Raw genomic sequence first — 18961 nt, 5'->3', positions numbered from 1 at the left:
AGCTTTCTGCCTGGGGCCACTTTCCAGACCACAGCCCAGAGAGGTGCTCCAGCTAGGGACCACCAGCTTGCTAAGCTGAACGAGCAGATACCAGGATTGAAGCAGTTAGAAATTGTGAGGCTGAGCCTGGTGAGGACTAAGCTGAGCAGAGGGGGCCCCAGGAATTTGTGCAGGGCTTCTCTGTGTTCTCAGATGAAGGGTAGGTTGTGTGTGTGCAGGGAAGTCTGGAAGAGGATGGCTGCTACAGGGCTGGAGCTGAGTGAGGGTACCTGAAGCTAGGTAGTGCTGGGAGTCATTGGAATCCCAGCCCAGGGAGGATGGGGAGATCTCTGGAGCAATCCATCGAGCCCTGAGAAAAGCCATGCTTTAGGAGTAAGGGCCAGGACCTAGTTGGAGTAAGGGTCTCTCTAGGAGTAAAGGCAGACTGAAATTGACCCACTTTAACAAGAGTGACACCAAGCCTGACAAAGTCAACAGAGTCTAGTAATTTACCTGCCAGCAAACAAAACTCAACATCATTAAGGAGGCTTCTTATAATATATCATCCATAATGTTGAACATATGTATTTTTTAATTAGACATACAAAGAAGGAGGACCCAAGGGAAAATAGTAGACAATAGAAATGGGTATTGAAATAACACACGTGTTGGAACGGGCAGATAAGAAATTTAAAAAGCTATCATAAACATATTCAAGCACTTCTAGAAAAAGAAGAACATAGTAAACTGGTAGGGAAGAGCACAACAAAGAAATGAAAACAATAAAAAAAGAACCAAATGGAGGGGTGCCTGGGTGGCTCAGTCATTTAAGCATCCAACTTCGGCTCATGTCATGATCTCGTGGTTCATGAGTTCAAGCCCTGCATCAGGCTCTGTGCTGACAACTCGGCACCTGGAGACTGTTTTAGTTTCTATGTCTCTTTCTCTTTCTGTCCCTCCCCCATTTTTTTTCTCTCTCTCAAAAATAAATAGACATTAAAAAAAGAAGAACCAAACCGAAACATTAGAACCAAAGGAGAGGCTCTGAAATGAAAAATTAACTAGAAAGGCCTCATAGCAGATTGGACACTGCAGGAAAAAGGGTCAGTAAATTGAAGAGAATTAGCAGATATTGTACAGTCAGAAGAATGGAGAGAAGGATTGAAAGCAGGAGCAGAGTGTCCATGACAAGTGGGTAACAGGTGTGTAATTGGATTGGCAAAAGGGGAAAAGAGAGAGAGAAATTGGGAAAAAATAATACTTGAAAAAATCGTGGACATAGACCACCATCCTAAATTTGGTTTTAAAAGAGCAACCCACAGACCCAAGAAGTTCCCTGAATACCAAACAAGATCAATACAGATAGATAATAAATCACACCTCAGCACATGCTAGTCAACTACTGAACACTAGGGACAAAAAAATGTTGGAGGCAACAGGGAATGCACACATTACAAACAGGGGATGAGGTTACGAATACAGGTAACCTCATGAGAAACTCGCAGAGGTCAGAGGCCCTGGAATGGCCTTTATAAAGTGCCAGAAGAAGGGGGGTGAACCCATTCAACCCAGAATTCTATATCCAGAGAAATTATCCTTTAAAAATCATAGAAATTTGGATGTACAGGACTGAATTCAGGTTATCAAAAGCGTTAACTATATGGAAAAACGTAAACGACCATTCATTTTGTTGTTTTTAAGCTTTTCATTTTCACACCTTCAGTTTGATGATCTCTGGCTATGAATACGTTCATAGACTCACCACCCAAAACGAGATCTATTACATTTACCCTCCCTCCAGAAAGTGTCTTCGTGCCTCTTCGCAGCCGGTCCACCCCTCCCCACCTCTACACCAACCACTTTGTCATTTCTGTCGGCATAGATTAGTTTTGTTTGCTCTGGGATTTCACATTGACGAGCTGAGACGTTTTGTACTCTACCGTGTCCGGAGGCTTTGTTCCACATGAGAGATGTATCCGCATCACTGAGTAAATCGCTAGTGTCTTCCTTTTTGCTGTTTAGCGTGTTGTATTTGCATGAGCCTGCCACAGCTAATCCATCCATTTGTCTGCTAGGGGACATTTGGGTTGTGACTCTTTTGCTTTTATAAATAAGGCTGTCAGGAAGATCCTTGCATGACCTTTTGGTGTCATTCTCTGCAACAAACTCCTACATTATAAGTTACTGGGTCCTAGGACAGATGTGCATGCAACCTGAGGAGAAAGAGCCAGATGGTTCTCAAAATGCTTGTACCATTTTCCTCTACACTCAGTAGTGTCAGAGAGTTCCGATCCTTCCAGACCTGCCAACATTTGGTATTGTTAGTAATTCTGTTGTCGTTTGAGCCGTTGTTGTAGTCGGTGTGAAGAGTCTCTTGTTACGGTCTTAATTTCCATTTCCCCATCGCTAATGATGTTGAGCACTTTTTATGTGCTGATTGGTGATTGTCTTCCTTGAAGCATTGGCTGCCCATTATTTAGTGAGTTCGTTGTCTTTGTACTGACCAGCAGCCATCCCCTCCACCTGGGCACACGGGCTCGCTCAGGGCTACCACAGCCCTCCTGGCCCACCCCTCATTTGTGTCTGTGACCTGTCTTCTACATTGCAGCACTTACAGATCGACTCATGGTCGTCGCTGGTCTATAGTCATGAATAGGAAAAACAGAACACAAATCTATAAAGCTATAAATCATTTTAAAGTGCTGTTCTTTTTTTTAATGTTTATTTTTGACAGAGAGAGAGAGAGAGAGAGAGAGCATGAGCAGGGGAGGTGGAGAGAGAGGGGGAGACAGAATCTGAAGCAGGCTCCAGGCTCCGAGCTGTCAGCACAGAGCCCAATGCCGGGCTTGAACTCACAGACCACGAGATCATTAGCTGAGGCAAAGTCAGACGCTTAACCACCTGAGCCACCCAGGCGCCCCTAAAGTGTTATTCTTAAGATAATTTTGAATGCCTGCCTACTCTGCGTAAAAGTATTCTAGGTGTTTCATTCAGACATGCATAATCTGTAATCCGAGAGCCCAAAGAGTTTATATTCGGCTGGGAAAATGAGCGCGGCTGCAGATGATTGTAACACAGAGAAGCAAGTGGCTCTCTCCTTACAATATCCGTGTGTCCCCGATGCGATTCCAGGCTCTCTCCTTCCGACTCTCTGCGAGCTCCCAGGTGATCTCATTCACCCCCATTGCTTCAGCTACCGCCTAGCCTGCTCTCTCCCAGGTCCAGGTCCCGTCCCCAACCCCGGTCTCTCCGGAGGTCACCTCTTGGGGAACCACAGGCAGGCCCACTCTTCGTGGCCAATCACTTATAGCTCTACCCATCCCATACTCCTCACCTCAAAGCAAAACAAAACAAGATTCCTACTTCTCCTTCTGTATTTCTGATTTTGTTCAAGTACAAGCTAAGCTAAGGAGACACCCAAATGAATGGAATGAATCAGATCGAGGGATAGTTTTCTCTCATGTAACTGTCCAAAGACAGAGAGGCCCAGGGGTGCCCCTGCGTCCAGACAGCCCGCTCTACCAACCCCCAGACCCCTTCTCCCTGATGTTTGGAGCTGATGCACGAAGAACATCTCAGTCTGAGAGAACGTGAAATAGAGACAGTTGAGGGCAAACAGCTCCCTTCTAAGAATATGATCTAGACCTTGACATACTGCTTCCTCACACCCCTGGGCCCCGGCAGCCACATGGCCGAAAAACAGAGTTTCCTGCAAGGCAGCCATTTCAGTTTAAAAATTTTGGGAAGTACCATGAATAAAAGAAAGAAAAGGAGGACGGAGGATAGCTAGGTTCAACCATAGCTTTTGATCTCAGTTCTTGACAGCAGGTTCAGAGAGTTAACTAACACAGAAGGGCGTTGTCACCACCCCCTCCCCCGCTCCTCATACTTGAGAACCAGTGTCCCCAGATCCTCTTGATTCTGCTTTTCAAGTGCCTCCTCATTCGGATTGGATGCCTGTGGTGACCGAGTCTCTCCTTTCGCAAAGACCTCCTCACTAGCCCCTTGAGTCCCTTCCCACCCTAGACTCTGTCCTCTGTTCCTTCCCGGATGAAATCTGTCAGAAGCAGCAGCCGCCTTGGGCTGGAGGGTCTAGGTGGGGGGAAAATTACTTCTCCGCCCGTTCCTTCCATGCTGTTTGAATTTTCTTTCCTCATCTAGAAAATCAAAACCCTATGATAAAGTGGTAGCTTTATATCATTCACAGAATAAATAGAATTCGGACTTCTTAGCACGCATCCCGAGCTGTCTGCCTTCCCAGACACTGTCCCCTGTTCGCATCCCCATAGAACTTCCACCAGCTTCCCTCACCTCTTTCTGAACTGGTCTCTACCTTTCCTCAGCCGCCAGCCTCCCTGGGCTTACTGGGAGACTCGAGTCAGCTGTCACCACCACTCTCTGCCTCCATCACACACAGTGTCTAGCACAGTCACTTTGCTGTTGCTGATCATCCATCCATCTGTTTCTCCTTTCCCGTCACTAGAGCAGAGCTCCCCAAGGGGAGCGGCCATGATCAGTAGTTAAGGTTAGTTTCTGCATACCTTGTGCAACAGATTTTTTGTCTTCCACAAGCTTAAGGTCACATGGGGGATATTATTGGGAGAGATGGAGCTTACAAGAAAAACTCCTAAAAATACTTTTATAGTCACTAAATAAAATAGTACAGTGGATTAAATAAAGATACTGTTTACACCATTCTGCACATGTATATTAATTTCTATTTCCATCTCCTACTGGAGGCACTCTGGGCTCTTCCCTCTGACTCCCAGTGGGGGCTTGCAGACTATGCATGCATCTTCCGTAATCAAAACTGCCATTTACTGAATGCCTGTGAAATGTCCAGGAGTGCAAATACCTGATTTCTGATTCTCAAAATAAGCCTGCAAAGTAGGTCATATTATGCTTCTCTTACAGATGAGAATACTGAGGCTCAGAGAAAAAAGCGTGGACTTGCCTAGGGTTATATGTTACGCAGCAGCGATTTGAACTGGGGTCCACACACTCCAAACCCATGCCTGCTTTTCCCACAAGTGTTCTGGCTCAAATAGTATTGGTTCCCCAGGCCAGGACTGGACTTGTTGCTTGCCCCCTCACTTGGGGACAGTCCTGACACAGGCGTCAGCTCCTGGGTCTTACCGCCCAGCTCCCTGCCCCTCACCAGTGGGGCATTCAGTGGTTAGGTCTGAGTATAATTTTCTTGGATTTATTCTTCCCATCAAAGCTTCAGTGCAGAGCCTCTATTTTTGCTAAGCCATACACCTCATTTCCCTTTTCTATCCCCAAACCCTGTGTCTTCTGCAGCTGTTCCCAGCAGGGGTGAGCTCACCAAGGGTTTCCCCTGCCATGCTGATATGGTGTCATGGCGGACATGGGAGCACGAGGGATCAGAAGGGGCTAGACGGAGGCACGTGGTGCCTGGGAAAGGCTAGAAGTGTGGGACTCCTTCTTGACATTCACTCAGCATTTATTGAGTCAGATCAGGGGATAAACTGATTTTTTCTTAATAAGAAAGGTTCACGAAAACATTCATCATACTAAATGTGATTCCACTGCTTTTTCTTCAAGTCAACAATCAGGAAAAAAATGAGAACAGTGTTTCCTACTTGACTATAAAATTATTCTCTTCCACGATGCTCTAACTCAATTGCTTTTTAGGGGACATTTTAAAGCACTTTAACGTCTAGGTGGCTCAGTCGGTTAAGCATTGGACTCTTGATTTCTGCTCAGGTCATGATCTCACGGGTTTGTGAGTTCGAGCCCCATATCAAGCTCTGCACTGACAGGGTGGAGCTTTCTTGGGATTCTCTCTCTTTCTCTCTCTGCCCCTCCCCCATTCACACTGTCTCTGACTCTCTCAAATAAACTTAAAAAAATTTTTTTTGTAAAGCACTTTTTTTTTTTAATGTTCTATCCTGTTACTGTTTTTTAAATATAATTTATTGTCAAATTGGCTGGCATACAGTGTGTAAACTGTGCTCTTGGTTTTGAGGGTAGATTCCCATGATTCATTGCTTACAACACCCAGGGCTCTCCCAGCAAGTGCCCTCCTCAATGCCCATCACCCATTTTCCCCCTCTCCCCTACCCCTCCATTAACCCTCAGTTTGTTTTTAAGAGTCTCTTATGGCTTGCCTCCCTCCCTCTCTGTTTGTAACTTTTTTTTCCCCTTACTTTCTCCCATGATCTTCTGTTAAGTTTCTTAAGATACACATATGAATGAAAACATATGATATCTGTCTTTCTCTTATTGACTTATTTCACTTAGCATAATACCCTCCTGTTCCATCCATGTTACTACGAATGGCCAGATTTCATTCTTTCTCATTGCCATTGTATAGATAAACCACATCTTCTTGATCCACTCATCAGGTGATGGACATTTAGGCTCTTTCCATGATTTGGCTATTGTTGACATTGCTGCTATAATCATTGGGGTACATGTGCTCCTATGCATCAGCATTTCTGTCTCTCTTGGGTAAATCCCCAGCAATGCTATTGCTGGGTCATAAGGGAGTTCTATGGATAGTTTTTTGAGGAACCTCCACACTGTTTTCCAGAGCGGCTGCACCAGTTTGCATTCCCATCAACAGTAAAGCACTTAGATAATAAATCATTTAATCTCAGTAAGTAACTTCAGTTTACACACACACACACACACACACACACACACACACACACACACAGCCTACACATATCCAGACATAAAGACACAAAAATACATTCAGCAGAGACCTGTGGGAATGACAATGGTTTTCCCTTCGCCGCCATCACTGTTTGTTTTGGGAAGAGTGGGACAATTGCACTCGGCCACGTTTGCAAGGAGTTATGTGTAGGTCCCTGAGCTCACCAGACTGGCAGTCAGACACAGCCAGCAGGCAGAAATCACTCCAGTTATTTTGCCAGTGAGAGTTTAACATAAAGGACTGATAGACAACCGAAAAGGTAAAACAAGAATTCTGCGGTGGCACGGAGGTAGAAGCTGTGGGAAAAGCTGCAAGTATTCAGGTTAAAATGATTAAAACTTAGAGGCTTGGATAAGACACTTCCTGGAGCTCAGTCTCAGACCTCTTATAGGGGCCACTGGTCTCTGAGTTGGAGGAGGACCTCCTGGGCTGAGATCCAGACCAAAGAGAAAGGGCCAAATACCTGGGGAGGAGCTACGGGAAGAGGTTTCTGTGCATGGGGAACTGCCAGGACCTTGCTACATAAACGGCGGTCCCTAGACCAGCGGCATCCTGGTGCTTGTTTGGACAGACAAGCTGGTGGCTTGTTTGAAATGCAAACTCTCAAACCCCACCCCATCCTCTGAGTCAGTGTATGATTTTAACAAGACCCTCGGATGATTAATGTTAAAGTTTAATACAGAAGCACTGTATTAAGCATGTTGTGGTTCTCAATGTGAAGTGCTTGGACCAGCAGGGTCTGTATCACCTGGGACCCTATTCGAGATGCAGAGTCTCAGGACCCACCCCAGCCCCACTAAATCACGTGCCCTGCATGCAATGCTGGTGGTCACTGGCTTAGGGCATGATCACATTGACATTGCCACAAATTTGGACTGATTGGTTCTGCTGCTCAGGTTCCTCTTCTGTAAAATGGGATCACCAAGGAGGAATCTCGCCCACTTCGTAGAGATTTTGTGAAGTTCAGTAACCCTTCCCATGTAGGGTGCCCTGCAGCACCTCAGCCCACGTGGAGGGCCCCCCATACCTGTGAGCTGTGACGCCATCAACAGTGACTGTCTGAGGCCCCCCTCTTTTCAGGTGTGCTTTTCCTTCCTTTCTGCCCAAGACCTTTTTCTGAAAAACTGGAAGAGAAAGAAATTTTTGCATCTTCTGGTATCTAGTGTGATAGGAACCTCCTGTTGCTTTTCTTGTGATTATATTTTTTAAATGTTTTTGAGAGAGAGTGTGCGAGCAGGGGGAGGGGCAGAGAGAGATGGGGGCCAGAGGATCTGAAATGGGCTCTGTCTTTCCTGTCAGCACAGAGCCCGAGGTGGGGCTTGAACTCACAAACCGTGAGATCATGACCTGAGCCGATGTCAGATGCTTAACGACTGAGCCACCCAGGCACCCCTCTGTGCTTATATATTTAAAAACAGACATATTACCAGCCAGTAACAAAAGGGGACTCTTGTCTTCTTGGGAATTCTAATGAAGATCACTTTCACACAGACCTTTGCATGATAGGCCTACCTTTGTCCACTCTTGTGTGTATTACGCAATCTCATACCATCTCGGGCTTTGGCTTGGACTTAAGCAGTCATTCTCCAGCCTCTTATGAGACACAGAACAGTGGCCCCTGGCCCTTATCTGATAACTGTGTCCTCAGACAATATGTACTTTTAGATGTGCAGCAAACCAAAACAGTAATAAACTCCAAGAAAATAGTATTTAGCTAGGGTAGCAGTTACCTTCTACACCCTCACTGAGTACCCAAGTCTTCCTTCCGTAGTCAAGTTGGGCCCCCTCCATTAGATATGTACATGTAACGTGCATTTTTTTTATGCTTTGTCCTAGCCTAACATTCATGAAGGGTGGGAAAATTCCCATTTGTAATATTGCAATGATTCTGTGACCCCTCCCCCCTCAAAAACAGTAGTGGCTAGTGTTTAGCCAGGGATTAATAGAGACCAGGCACGATGCTAAGCACCTACTCTGAATTAGCCCATTGAAACCTCACACTAACACTACTAGGTCATCTCTGTGTGATCCTCATTTTACAGATGAGGAAACTGAGGCTTAATGGGGTTAATCCCCTGCACATGAGCAAGAAGCTCAAGCACAAGTCTGGTGGACACTACAGCCCATGTTCTTGCCACAGCACTTGGAGCAGGTCTTTAACTCAGTGCTAATGGGTTAATCCCATGGATTAACCAAGAATGACTGAGCCTTTTCTGTGAAAAAACTGAGGAGTTTCCTTAACTACAAATATGTCATAACCTGCCTTAAGAGCTACAAGATGGAATCTAATATGAATCTCCAGTTGCCCCCCTACTGCTACCTGTAGTCTTATTGGTCCCTGAATCCAGCCGGAATCCTGCTGACCCAATGCTAAGCCCCACACTGTCCATCCCGTACCAGTGTGCGTGAGGACTCCTGTCTCCTCCAAGGTCCCACCAGTGCTCTCTGAGTTTGAATTTGCTCTGAGTCACTTTAAGCATCACCTACATCTAGCAGATGCATCCCACTGAGGCCTGTTGGGTATAGTAGTCACCACATGGGCTGCTACGTCCTGACTTGCTCCTTATGTATTACCAGAGAGAGTAACCCCTTCGTAGCCTGTCATCAAGGACTCTTCTGTCTTTCTCTAATAGGAGGGACTGTGCCCATGCACAAGGGTTTTCCACAGTCTCTGAGCAGCAGAGGGGGGCAGGGCAAGAAGCCAAGACAAAAATATCTCCCTTCACATCACATTGTCCAGCAACACTGTTGTCTAGGTATTTTCTGCATTATGCTATGAAATGCCATCTGAGTTGCAGGTGTCTCTTTTTATGCATTTTATACCTGCAGTCAGGTAGTCTACCCTTAAAACTGTAACCTTTTCATGGTACTGTTTGGCCCTTTTCTGGAATTGCACACCCAGCCCCTATTTCCTGCTCCGAGAAGGGGTCAGTGTAATTCATCATCTGATCATAAGTAGATTTTATTTTATTTTCTCTACCTTGCTGTTCTTTCCATCCTCATATTCTAAAGCTCATCGATCACTCCTCCTTTACCTGACCAGCTCATGAAACCAGACCCACCCCCCCACACTGATCCCTTAGTCCACCTTTCAGCCTTCAGCCCCAATGCAGGCATCTTGGTCTCGACTGGCTGCTCCAGCACCACACTGTGAACAAAGCATGCACTCGTAGATCTTCAGTACTGAGAGTTTTTACTTTATTGGTAGTCCTGACGCCAGTTCTGTACCCATCCAGCAGTTGTGTGCTCAGAGAGAGGAGTGCCACCAAGGATGACCTCTTGCCTCCGCCATGCTGTCAGGTGCTCTGTGGATTCCAGACAGTGCTCCTTATAGGAATCTCCCAAGATCTTGTTGACATACAGTCTCTGACTCAGTCGGTCTGAGCGGGACCTGGGCTCCTGCGTCTCTAACAAGCCCCAAGTGAATGGACCACACTCTGAGCAGGAAGGCCTCAGCACAACTGCCCAGTGAAGCCAGCCTCAATCCGGCCAGACGCCATGCTGGGCACCTCATACACGGAAACACACGCTGAGCCCTGGCTCTGCTCTGCGAGGTAGAGTTGTCTTTGTCTTTTAGTTGAAGGTCACCTCTCCGAATGTTCCCTCAGTTTTGGTGACTCTGTAAATCAGAACAGTCTGCATGTTGGCAGGAAGCCACCACCACGGATGGAAGGATTCCCCTGGAAGTGTGAGGAGGCTGTCCTCCTCCAGACGTGTCCCAGGGGACATTGCTACTAATTCTGCAGGGCTCACGCCTGCGGGGCGGCACAAACCTGCCAGCCAGGATAACCCTGAGTCTGGAGGTGAGAGGCCCAGCAGGGGGGTGACTTCTGATGCCACCTTCTCATTGGCTGACTGACCCTGCCGGAAGGCCTGGCGTGAAAAAACACGTGTTTATGGAAAGCCTCCTGGTGTTGTGCTAAGCGGTGTAGGATTTCATCGAATAAGGCAGTGGGTCTGGCCAGGGCGTCAAGCGATGTGCAATTGCAGATCGCCTAAAAACTTTGCTACTTCCCGTGTCTGGGCCTAACAAGTAGTGGGTAGGAAGAATTTGAGGTGGTCTGTTTTGTTCTCTGGAACTGATTTCATGGATTTGGTAGTAATGGAGAGAGGCTGAAGTGAGTTAATAGGGAAATGCACATCTTTGAAAACATTAGCTCCTAAAGAGTTAAACTGCTAATCCTCCATTCCTGTAAAAAATTAAAAGCGATAAACCCGTGGACCAAAAATAATCATAGGTCTGGGGAAACCTCAGAGGGCTACCTCCCAAATCCTGTGGAGAACATAGGATACACAAGGCATGCCTGCATTTGACAACCTGGAGGAAGGAAGGACTATATTTAAACCTCTTACCACCAAATGCATTAAAACGTATTATCTTGCAGTCGACTGGTCTCCATACCCACCAAGGAGCAAGTAAGGGGGACAGGGCCACCCAAATTCAGGGACAGGGGCTTGAAGCCAGCAATGTGCTATGGTATAGGCCACTCCATGCCATGGAGCTTCTTAAATGATAGGGTCCTGGGAATTCGTTTTCTAGAACTCTCCATAGGGCAAAGTCTCCACAGGGAACAGCAGTTCAGAACTTCAGCTTATGCTCTATTTAAATATCTTTCAGGATGTTATCAAAAGCTCCTTAAGCTCCTTCTAAATGGGAGGTTCAACACGGAGAGGATGTTACTTGTACCAATTATGTAACGAGTCCTAATCTAAGGTAAAATTAAAGGGTCGTCTCTTCAATGCCATTTTGCAAGGAGAAAAAAAATTAAAAGCAGTCAATACTCACGGCAACCCCACGAAGCCATGCTCTGTCCTGTCCGAAGCCCGGGCCTTCAGGATGGTCCCTAGGGAACCTGTTAGAGGAGCATGTGCCGTGGAAATGCCTTCTGAGCTCCACAAGCCCAAATTAACCAGGAGGCAAGGAGGAAGCCTGCACAAACCATTTTCCCATCAAGCCATTTCCTGCCTCGGGGCAGTGATGTTATTAGTCCTCCTGTGGACCACATTGTTTAGCTCTTCAAACCTTGTGATTGTAACCAACCTCTTAATTCCATTTCCTCTTTTGCCTCCATAATCAGTCTTGTATTTCTCTCCTCTCAGACCAAGCTTCCTTATAACCATTGCACGCATACCCACACGCACCATCAGCCCTTAAACATTTGTTGAAATGCTCGTCCTTTGTCTTAAAAAACACATAAAAATGACAGCAAGTGTTTATTGCTGTGAAGGAACCTTACTAGTTGGGATTGTTCTATTTTTTTTCCTTATATTTTTTTGTCTTTTTAACATGTAAGGCCCAAGAGCGGCCCCAGTGTCATGGGAGAGATTCCCCTGCATTGAATCTGACTGTCCTGCTCTACCTGGGCCTGTGCCGCTCGGACAGGTGATTTCACCCCTCGGAGCCTCTGTCTCCTCTTCTATAAAATCAGAGCAAAAATGCCTGTTTTGCCCAGCTTTGAAATTTGCTGGGAAGATTAAACAAGGTAGTATCTGTGTTAGAGAACTTTATAATGAAAACACATATCAATATCACTATTCATGTCCCAGGTCATGAGGTGACTCATTTGTGTACATTTTCTCTGCAGGTGAAACTGACCTCTTTAGGGGACCGTTTTGAGGGGGAGGTTGTCATTACAAAAATGATCTACTCTTCCCTGTTGTCTTCAAGGGAAGATTCTTCTTGATGACTTCGCCGCCATTACAACATCCTCAGCATTCTAGAAGGCTAGGACAGGAAGAGGGCTTAGCACTCAGAGTGCCTGCAGTACTCAGTCTGCTAGGCATGCTGCAGGAAAACACCACGGACCTGGGGACTTAGACAACAGAAACTTACTTTCTCACACTTCTGGAGACTGGAAGTCAAGAGCAGGGGACCATGGGGCTGCTTTCTGCCGAGGCCTCTCTCCTTCTCCCTGTGTCCTCTCATAGCCTCTGAGCATGCATCACCTGTGTCTCTTCCTTGTATGAAATATATTTTTTAAGTTTTAATTTATTTATTTTGAGAGAGAAATAGAGAGCAAATGTGAGCACAGGAGGGGCAGAGAGAGAGGGAGAGAGAATCCCAAGCAGGTTCTATGCTGTCAGCACAGAGCCCGATGTGGAGCTTGATCCCACGAGCCGTGAGGTCATGACCGGAGTTGACATCAAGAGTCGGACACTTAACCAACTGAGCCACCCAGGTGCCCTCTTTTCTTTTTCTTATAAGGACAGTGGTCCCATTGGCTTAGGGCCCACTGTAATGGCCCCATTTTAACTTAATCAACTCTTCAAGGCCTCTATCTGCAAAAACAGTTACATCCTGAGGTACTGGGGGTTAAGATTTCAACATACGATTTTGGGGTCAGGGGCCCAATTCGGCCCAGAACAGTGCCCATTCTCCTCATTTTACAGATGAGACTATTGAGACCCAGAGAGGCTGATTTGAGATCCTAAAACTCCCACAGCCGGTGTCAGTAGAGCCTGGAGCAGAGGCCCGCCTGGAGACCAGTGCTGTCCCCTCACCTGGCACCTCGCGGGCTGCCTGCTGCCTCTGTCCTCTCTCCCCCGCACACCCCCCCACTCGTATCTCCCCCACCTCCCGCAGCCCTCATCATTGTCCTCTTCTGTTATGTAGAAACTCTACTATTCAGGATTCAGGGTACGGGAAGGGTTATTCAATATCAGTCCTGTGCAAATGCATCTTTAGAACATAATGACCTCTGCTGGGGAACCTTGAAGCCTCCTATACATAGTCATCCAGTTTGGGGGCTGTGTTCCCAAAGTTTGACCCAGAGCTAAGTAAAATGTTCGTACACTTTAAACACACATGGAGAAGGAACCTTCCTGTGCCTGTGACACAGCAGTCAAAACTCCTAACATCTGGAAAATGCTCTTGATCTCATTAGGGCCAGGTCTTGCGTATTCTTCCAGAAACGGTTTACACACCCGCAGGGAGAAAGCCACACCTGTCAAACTGCTCCGGCTTCGCTGGGAGAGACTTCATAACTAGAGCCTATCCTGAGGTCTCAGGCTTTTAACACCTCAACTCTTGGATAAAATAGACCACAGCACAGGAACCAGTGTTGCGCAGAGTATCATCGTGAATCATTAAATGGGCTTGTCAAAGTTCAGGAGTCCTGAGTTTTTAATTTTTCAACAGCATCCAGGAGAGCCCTGCCCGAGTACCGTGTACCAGAGGAGAATTCCCCCATAGCATCTGTGAGCTGTGGGCCCTCCTGTGCATATAAATTCAGGTGGGAGTTCAGGAGAGGTTTGTTCAATGCCTAATTCGTGGCATTCCTCCCCAGTGGAACTCCTCCTTCTGTGTCCCGTCTCCTTAAATGACCCCCCCCGCCGCCCCGCCATTACTCAGGCCAGCAGCCTGAACCACACTTCCTGACTTCCCTCCGCTCCCTGCCTTCTCCAGTCGCATCAAGGTGGCTTTGCTTCCCCAATACAGCACTCATCCATCTGCTCCTCAGCCTATGATAGCCTTGGCCCCAGGCACCTGAATTTCACCTGGGCTCCAAATACACCCTCCTCACGGCTGTTCTTGCCCCTCTTCTAGCTTCCTGCAGTCTGTTCTCCATGCAGCCGCCAGAGGGACCTTGTAAAAGCTAACTTCCCTCTTGCTATCCTGGTGTGGTGCTGTCTGGACTTCCCACTGTTCCGGAGAGTTAACCCTAATCCTCCCCAGGGACCACCGGCCCTACGTGATCTGACCCTGCCTATCTCTTGAACTTCACCTTGCTCCACTCTCTGGGTCGCAAACACTCAGACCCCATGGCAGTCTGTTTCTTCTGTCTCTGAAACGTTCCAGGCTCAGGACCCTTGTGCTGGTGGTCCCTTCTGCATGAGACTCCCTCTGTCCAGCTCTCCTTGCCCCTCCGCTTTCCCGTCCTTCTCTGCTCTTCAGATGCCGTCTTCCCAAAGGGACCTCCCTTGTCTGTCCCAGCTCAGACTAACCTGCCCTTCCCCTGGTCCTTTGCCAGCACGTCCCTTCTCTTACTTCTTCGCAGCTCTTGAAAGAAAGCTTTGGCTATCTAAAATTCTGCTGTTGAAAAGTTATGCTCATTTGTTTGCCCCCCATGAGGGGGTGTCTTGTCCACACTGTGGCTGGGACTGGGTGTGGCAAACGCCAGGTGCTCGTTAAGTTCAGTGACTGTCTCTTGACTGGACCTGCCTGTGGATAGGATTCTGGCCCACTGGTGAGGGGCACAGACAGGGAAAGAGACGTACTGCAGTTCAAACAGTGAGTGCCTGCGGAGGGCAATGCAGGGGCTGGCCTTTAACAGCCCTGGGGCGGCCCCTCTGGAGGGACGGCGCAAATGGGGAGGCCCCGCAGGCTCCGGCGCCTGCTCTTTGTGGCCTAGCCCACTCCACGGTGGCCTTGGATCCAGTAGTTCCCCTTTATCAGTCCTGCCCCCAGTCCCTGCAAAGGGATTTCAGGCTCCTACCAGAGCCTATCCGGGTGGGACAGGGGGCATCAAGCTCCTGGGAGGTACTTGACTGTGCAAGCTCCCATCTTGTCCCCAGGCCCTGGAGATGCTGCCTGAACCTGCAAAGGTGACAGGAGACCAGGGACTCTCTCCCTTGACTGGTTCTCTCTCATTTCCGCTCAGTACCTGAATGTTTCGTAATCCGTTTCCAGCCCCTCCTTTTCTCTCTACTTGACATTTTCCTCAAAAGGAAGATCCTAAAGAGAAATGAGGTTAGGGCTGTAGAGGACAGTGTGGCCAATCCCAGGCAGCGTGTTTGCGGATGGACCCTGTTTGCCTCCTGCTTGTCACTGTGATGTGACAAGTGTGGACTAAGTCAATCTCCACCAGAGAGCATTTTTTCAGGCGTTATAGCTCCCCCTGGTGGGCACTTGTTTATTACTGAATCACTGCCTTAAAAAACAAACAAAAAACTTCCCAGCATAAGATGCTCGTAAACCCCATGTAATTCCACTCCTGGGGATTTATCCTAATGGAAAAAATCAAAATAATATATGCGTGACATTAACCAAATTTCCAGCAATAAGAGCATATAAATTATGGTACATCAACATGAGACTCTATGGCAGCCATAAAAACATTGAGCACAAAGACTTGGAAAATTCCACATAGAATATGAAGAATGTTAAGAATTGCAAAAGCTATGTAGCAATCATGCAATTGGAAATTTCGTCTTTTTTTGTGTAGCAAGAGTCTGGGTGATTTTTAAATTTTTTCTTTGAAAGTTACATACTAACTTGAAAGTCAATTACCCCCCACCTTCTGCATAACTGTGGAATCTCTCTCCATCTGTATATAACGATAGTGACTCTGTTAGTTTCCTAGACAGTTACCAAGTCCTGTAGGCTGGGCGGCTGCAGCAACAGAGATCAGTTTCCTCACAGCCTTGGAAGCCAGCAGTCCAAGATCAAGGTGTTGAAAGAGTTGGTTTCTCCTGGGTCCTCACTCCTCTTGGCTTTTACAGATGGGTACCTTCTCTCTGTCACATCATCCTCCTTCCATAGGTATCTGTGTCCTTTGAAGACGCCAGTCATGTTAGGTTAGTGCCACCCCTAATGATGTCATTTTAACTGAATTGCCTCTCTAAGAAATCCTGTCTCCAAACATGGCCACAGCCTGGGGTCCTGGAGGTTAACACCTCAACATATGAGTTCAGTGACTATTATAATAATCTATAATTTAGATAGAGCATTGCTTCTTTATATTTAGATGGTTTTATAATTGTTCTAGCGAGAGCACTCCCTATGATGCAAAAGGCAGTTTCCTATTTTCCCAGTGCCGGGTTTGCTACCTCTTTGGCAAAACAATAAAAGCTATTATGATTCAAATGACATCTGGGGCAATTATTTAAAGAAAATTGATCTTGGGGCGGCTGCATGCTTCAGTCAGTTAAGCGTCCGACTCTTGATTTACACTCAGGTCATGATCGCACAGTCATGGGATCAAGCCCCGCTTAGGCACCATGCTTAAGATTTTCTCCTTCCCTCTCCTCCCCTACTCACCCGAGCGCACACACTCTCTCTCTCAAAAAAATTAAAATAAAAACTGGTCTTATTCACTGAGTTCTTCCCCTCTAGGTTGATTTATGAACTGTGGTTAAGATGATGCTTGTTTTACAAATGGTTCCACAACAGTCTTACTCTGCCGGTGTCCCAGGGATCACGATATATTCATGCGTTACACTCATAGGTTGACAGATCGGTATCTTTGTATTAGATATGTCTGAGGATGTGCTAAATGCAGCTTTAATAATATTATATAGTATTATATTATGGTGTATACGTACACACCGTTATATATATTCAGTACAAACATATATACATATGTTCAATTATTTAAAACTGCCCAAGAGACCCTAATCCTGCCTTTGCTTTTCAAACTACTGCTTTATGAAGTACAAGCATCATTTTTTCTTGGCCAATCAAAATCCTATATTTTTTAAATTATTTTCTTATCCTCCTAAGTTCTGTAGATTGGTTATTACAGTGTTGGCCTCTCACTGTAAAGTACTAAATGATTTCGGGTGAATAGAAGGGAAGAATGAATGAAAGTGAAACTCCAGATATGGTCTCCGGTCACTAAATGCACCTGCATTCATCTCTGTCTGCAGATTGCCCCAATAGGTACATTTGTGAAGATTTACCAGAAGAAAGAGGATATTGATTTCTTTAGGGACTCTGTTACTGGAGCTGTCTCCCATGGGCCCCAGTTGCTCTTCCTAGTAAATATCTTCCGCAAGCTGGGGGCTTACACCACAGGGACCGGGAAGAACATAAGTATCACCTCTTGTATGTGGTAACAACTGGGAATTTGGGAATTGGAGCTGTCTGTAGGAAAAACAAAAGATTACTTTGCCACTTTATAGACAGCAAAACGGAGGCCTTCACAGCTCATGATTTATTTAAGGTAACAGTGCAGGTCAGGGCCAGCCTGGGGATGAAAACCAATCATTTCTGAGCCCCCCAGATAGATTACCAGGCCCATGAATCATCCCGCCACTAATATAAATAAAATAGCAAGTGAGATCGAAGAGTCTTGTCAGTTCTGACCACTGGATACCATAACCTTTTCAAACACTGTCTTTTCTTTAATTATAATAATTTTTTAGGGGCACTTGGGTGGCTCAGTCGGTTAGGCTGCCAACTTCAGCTCAGGTCATGATTTGTGGGTTCGAGCCCCACGTCGAGCTCTGTGCTGACAGCTCAGAGCCTGGATCTTGCTTTGGATTCTGTGTCTCCCTCTCTCTCTCTCTGCCCCTCCCCTGCTCAAACTCTGCCTCTCTCTCTCTCAAAAATAAACATTAAAAAATATATAATAATTTTTATTTTTTTAACTCTTAAAATATGCAAATAATAAGGTTCTTATTAAATGCATATTGGGCAGTGAGTCCTATAGTTAAGCATACAACCTCCTGAGGGAAGTGAGGTGGAAATAGACATTTTAATTACAAGTAGAATTACACTGTCACACAGTGACATCTTGCCTTTTTTTGTTTGTTTAACGACTTGTTACAGGTACCTTCCATCATGGCACACAAAGATTTACCTTATCTTTCTCACTGTATATAGGATTTTTCCTATATGTGTATTGGGTTTATCACTGACTTAAGGAGCCCACACTACTTCCCAAGGCAAATCACGTGGTAGTAGTCATCTTTGATCAACTTCTTTTCTGCTCTTGTGAAATTGTTGCTCAAAGATATGCTCCATTTAATTTTATTCCAGCGTAACTAACTTGTTTTTGTTTCTTTTTAATTTTTTTTAAGTTTATTTCTTTTGAGAGAGAGAAAGAGAGTGCAAGTGGGGGAGGCACAGAGAAAAAGGAAGGGAGCAAGAATCTCAAGCAAGCCCTGCACTGTCAACACAGAGCCAGACATGGGGCTCGAACTCACGAACTGTGAGATCAAGGATCAAATGTGGTGGGAGGGAAAGCACTTTGGAAACCGCAAAGCTCTTCACAAGCAAGAGCATCTTGCCCTGGGTGTTGGCGTTAACCTTGGTGACCTGCCCGGTGGGTATGGAAAACCCGCGGGTTCGACCCTTTAGGTGCCTCCTAACCAGTTGTTACAAAGCCGTTATTCTCCCCTTCCACGACAGCCTTCAATGCAGCCAAGTGTGAGAAACTACAGAAGGAGAAGGAGGAGCTGGAGCGGAGGTTCGAGGAGCAGGTGCGCGAGCTGGGCGGGCAGCAGCAGGTGCAGCTCCGGGCCCTGGAGGAGAGGCTGCAGGCACAGTTCCAGGCCGAGGCGGTGCGCCTGCAGGAGGGCCACCACGCCCAGCTGCTGCGGATCCGGTGTCAGCACCAGGAGCAGGTCAGTCTTGGT

The 18961-nt window shown here is 46.5% G+C and overlaps 1 protein-coding gene across 4 annotated transcripts in view; it reads left to right on the top strand.

Annotated features, from left to right (window-relative positions):
• The window catches only part of MTUS2 (microtubule associated scaffold protein 2), a 537267-nt gene that overhangs the window by 494008 nt on the left and 24298 nt on the right, over window positions 1-18961 (top strand). For all 4 annotated transcript variants that reach the window (XM_029936897.1, XM_029936898.1, XM_029936896.1 and 1 more), the window contains one exon: window positions 18735-18949. In XM_029936897.1, the coding sequence (XP_029792757.1) occupies window positions 18735-18949 (215 nt within the window). The remainder of the gene's footprint in view (window positions 1-18734; window positions 18950-18961) is intronic.

This window comes from Suricata suricatta, chromosome 4 (assembly GCF_006229205.1).
Source record: "Suricata suricatta isolate VVHF042 chromosome 4, meerkat_22Aug2017_6uvM2_HiC, whole genome shotgun sequence".
NCBI classification, from domain to species: domain Eukaryota; kingdom Metazoa; phylum Chordata; class Mammalia; order Carnivora; family Herpestidae; genus Suricata; species Suricata suricatta.
This window is presented reverse-complemented; position numbering and strand designations above follow the sequence as displayed.